This window comes from Gregarina niphandrodes (genome assembly GCF_000223845.1).
Source record: "Gregarina niphandrodes unplaced genomic scaffold scaffold00004, whole genome shotgun sequence".
Taxonomy (NCBI): domain Eukaryota; phylum Apicomplexa; class Conoidasida; order Eugregarinorida; family Gregarinidae; genus Gregarina; species Gregarina niphandrodes.
Window position 1 is genome coordinate 210,940 of NW_011645775.1, and position 2,768 is coordinate 213,707.

Consider the following 2,768-nt stretch of genomic DNA (forward strand, 5'->3'; position numbering starts at 1 on the left):
CAGCAGCCGTGGTAGTGGTGCCACCAGTAGTGCCACCAGTTGTGCCGCCAGTAGTACCACCAGTAGTGCCACCAGTAGTGCCACCAGTTGTGCCACCAGTTGTGCCGCCAGTAGTGCCGCCAGTGGTCGGCGTGGGAGCCACGGTGGAGGAGGTGCTGACAACGGTGCAGCTAACGGTATTAACGCTATCGATCACACCTTGAGCAATGGAATCGGCACTGTTCTCTATGGTGAGCACGTTAAATTCCCCGGCGCTCTCTGACAACCCGAGCTGTTTCGAATAAAAGTCCCGCCACCACTCAGCCATCTCGTCGCCGGCCGCGAGCGTGACCGGAACGATTTGGTACTTGTCAATGGCTGAGGATAGCTGTTCCAGTGTTGGGAACCACTTCGTCGGGTCGCACGTCACACTCGACTCTGGGTCCTCGTTCTCTGTTGAGCCCGGAAGCTCATCTAAGGCATTCAAAGTATCCAGCCCGTGGCACTTTGCCTGGGCGTCCGTAATAATCAGGAAGATACGGATTTGATCCCCCTCCAACTTGTCGAACTGCGTCTTACCGATGTACGGGATTGCAGACAACGGGTCCTCAGGTCCGTCGCCGCCACCTCCGAAAATCGCCTTATTGAAGAACTGAGCGAAGTCAGACTGCTTGCTACTGTACGAACCACCGAAGGGCACGCCTTCACTGAAACATCCGCCGAATTCATCGGAATGTCGGTCGTGGAATAACGAACCGCCAAAATCAAAATCGTCCAACTTGTCATTTAAAGCGTCCAGCAACTCTTCCACATACGTCTGTGGGTCACCCATGACACTCTTGTACGAACCCGTAGCGTCTTGATGCAACCACAACCGAACTGGAAGCTTCAAACAGTCTTCTTCCACCGCCCATACCGCCAAGAAGAGAGTCGCAAAGCTGAGTTTCTTAAGCACGCACACCCCACAACCCTCTACCGCAACGGTGTGTGCTGCACTATAACACAACGCCACCAATCACACACACTCAATTTAGCCTATTACAAAGCCGCCTACCCTTCCTCCTCACCACCACCACTCCTGATGGTCCCTGCTCAGACCCCGCTCCATGACAAAGAACAGAAATAGAACGTTCAAAACAAACAATTCAAATATACTCATCTTCCTCCATTGCAATGATAGACTCTCTCTGGCCCCCTGCGCCCTCCTCGGCGGCGGCCGCCTCCTCCTCGACGTCGAGCTCAGGCGGACCCCCTCTGAGCCGGTAGGCGGCTCCCACCGCAGCCAAGGCTGCAGCCGCTCCCGCTGCGGCGGATGCGGCAATGACAGCGTTCTTCTTCTTGTGGTCCCCGGCAGTCGTGCTCGTTGCAGTCGCAGTCGCAGTGGTGGCAGTGGCAGTGGTGGCAGTGGCAGTGGTGGCAGTGGCAGTGGTGGCAGTCGCAGTGGTGGCAGTCGCAGTGGTGGGCGTGGGGGCCGCCGTGGTGGAGGTGCTAACTACAATGCAGCTGACGTCGTTGACGCTGTTGATCACTCCTTCCGCAATGGACTCGACGGTGTTACTCACTGGGTACACGGCAAACTCCCCGGTGCTCTCCGAGAGGCCGAGTTGTTCTACGAAAAACTTTCGCCACCAGTCTCCAGATTTGCCAGCGGCGACGACGACAGGTACCAGTCGGTACGTGGCAATACTCTTGGAGAGCTGTTCCACGGTCGGGTACCACACATCCTCGTCGCACGATACTGCTGACTCCGGGTCCGGGTTCTCCACTGCCGAGTCGGACTCGTAGGAGTACATGTCGCCCTCATTCGGCTGCCCATGGTACTTGCCTTTGTAGTCCGTGACAATCAGAAAAATACGGATCTGCTCCCCATCCAAGCTGCCGAAGTGCTGCTTAGCAACGTAAGGTATCGCAGACAAGGTATCCTCCGGTGCATCGCCACCTCCGGCGAAGATCTGCCCCTTCATAAATTCCGCAAACTCAGACACTTTACTGCTGTACGAACCACCAAACGTCACGCCTTGATTGAAACAACCACCCTGTTTCTCGCAAAGGCGATCACGGAACAACGAACCGCCAAAATCAAAGTCCTCCAACTTCTCATTCAAAGCATCCAACAACTGTGTCGCGTACGCATGAGGATCGCTCACCAGTTTCGTGTAAGATCCCGTAGCGTCTTGATGCAACCATAACCGAACTGGAAGCTTCAAACAGTCTTCTTCCACCCCCCAGGCCGACAACAAGAGACCCGTTAAACCGAATTTCATTCTGCACGCACTCCACCCCACATCCTACCCTGCAATGCAACCCTTTCGTGTACCCATGGTAGGTAGGATGTCGTGCAATCCGACCAAGCACCATCATCGTTTTAGTTGCCTTACATCGTCGTAGAGCCGAAGACGGCGTTCGAACCCGTGTTCGAAGCTTATGCCGTGCGGGTTGCCAGAGACTAACTCGCACGCCACCGTTTCGAGTATTGCGAGCCGATGCCTCCACCACTGATTAATTCAGCGCCAGAAATAATTTAGTTGCACTCAATTTCGGAACCTATTACACTACTTTTTCTGGGGCCCGTCCATCGCCGGTCTTCGACGCGGGGCGAGGAATAGTGACAGGACTCGAGACAGAATGTTCGAAACAAGAAACTCAAATGTACTCCTCTTCCTCCATCGCGATGATGGATTCTCTCTGGCCGTCTTCGGCCTCCTCGCCCGCGGCCGCCTCCTCCTCCACGTCGAGTTCGGGCGGACCGCCTCGAAGGCGGTACGCGCTCCCCAGGGCAGCCAAGGCTG

General features: G+C 55.7%; 2 protein-coding genes across 2 annotated transcripts; both read right to left on the reverse strand.

The window, feature by feature from the left end:
- Positions 1-84: 84 nt before the first annotated feature.
- GNI_030190 (hypothetical protein) lies at positions 85-811 on the reverse strand (the record flags this gene model as incomplete). Its single annotated transcript, XM_011130841.1, has 1 exon — positions 85-811. A coding segment is annotated over one exon (727 nt), but the record flags the coding sequence as incomplete, so codon positions are not given.
- Positions 812-1,124: 313 nt separating this feature from the next.
- On the reverse strand, positions 1,125-2,243 carry GNI_030200 (hypothetical protein; the record flags this gene model as incomplete). Its single annotated transcript, XM_011130842.1, has 1 exon — positions 1,125-2,243. One exon carries the CDS (start codon positions 2,241-2,243, stop codon positions 1,125-1,127), a length of 1,119 nt encoding a protein of 372 aa, XP_011129144.1.
- Positions 2,244-2,768: the final 525 nt, after the last annotated feature.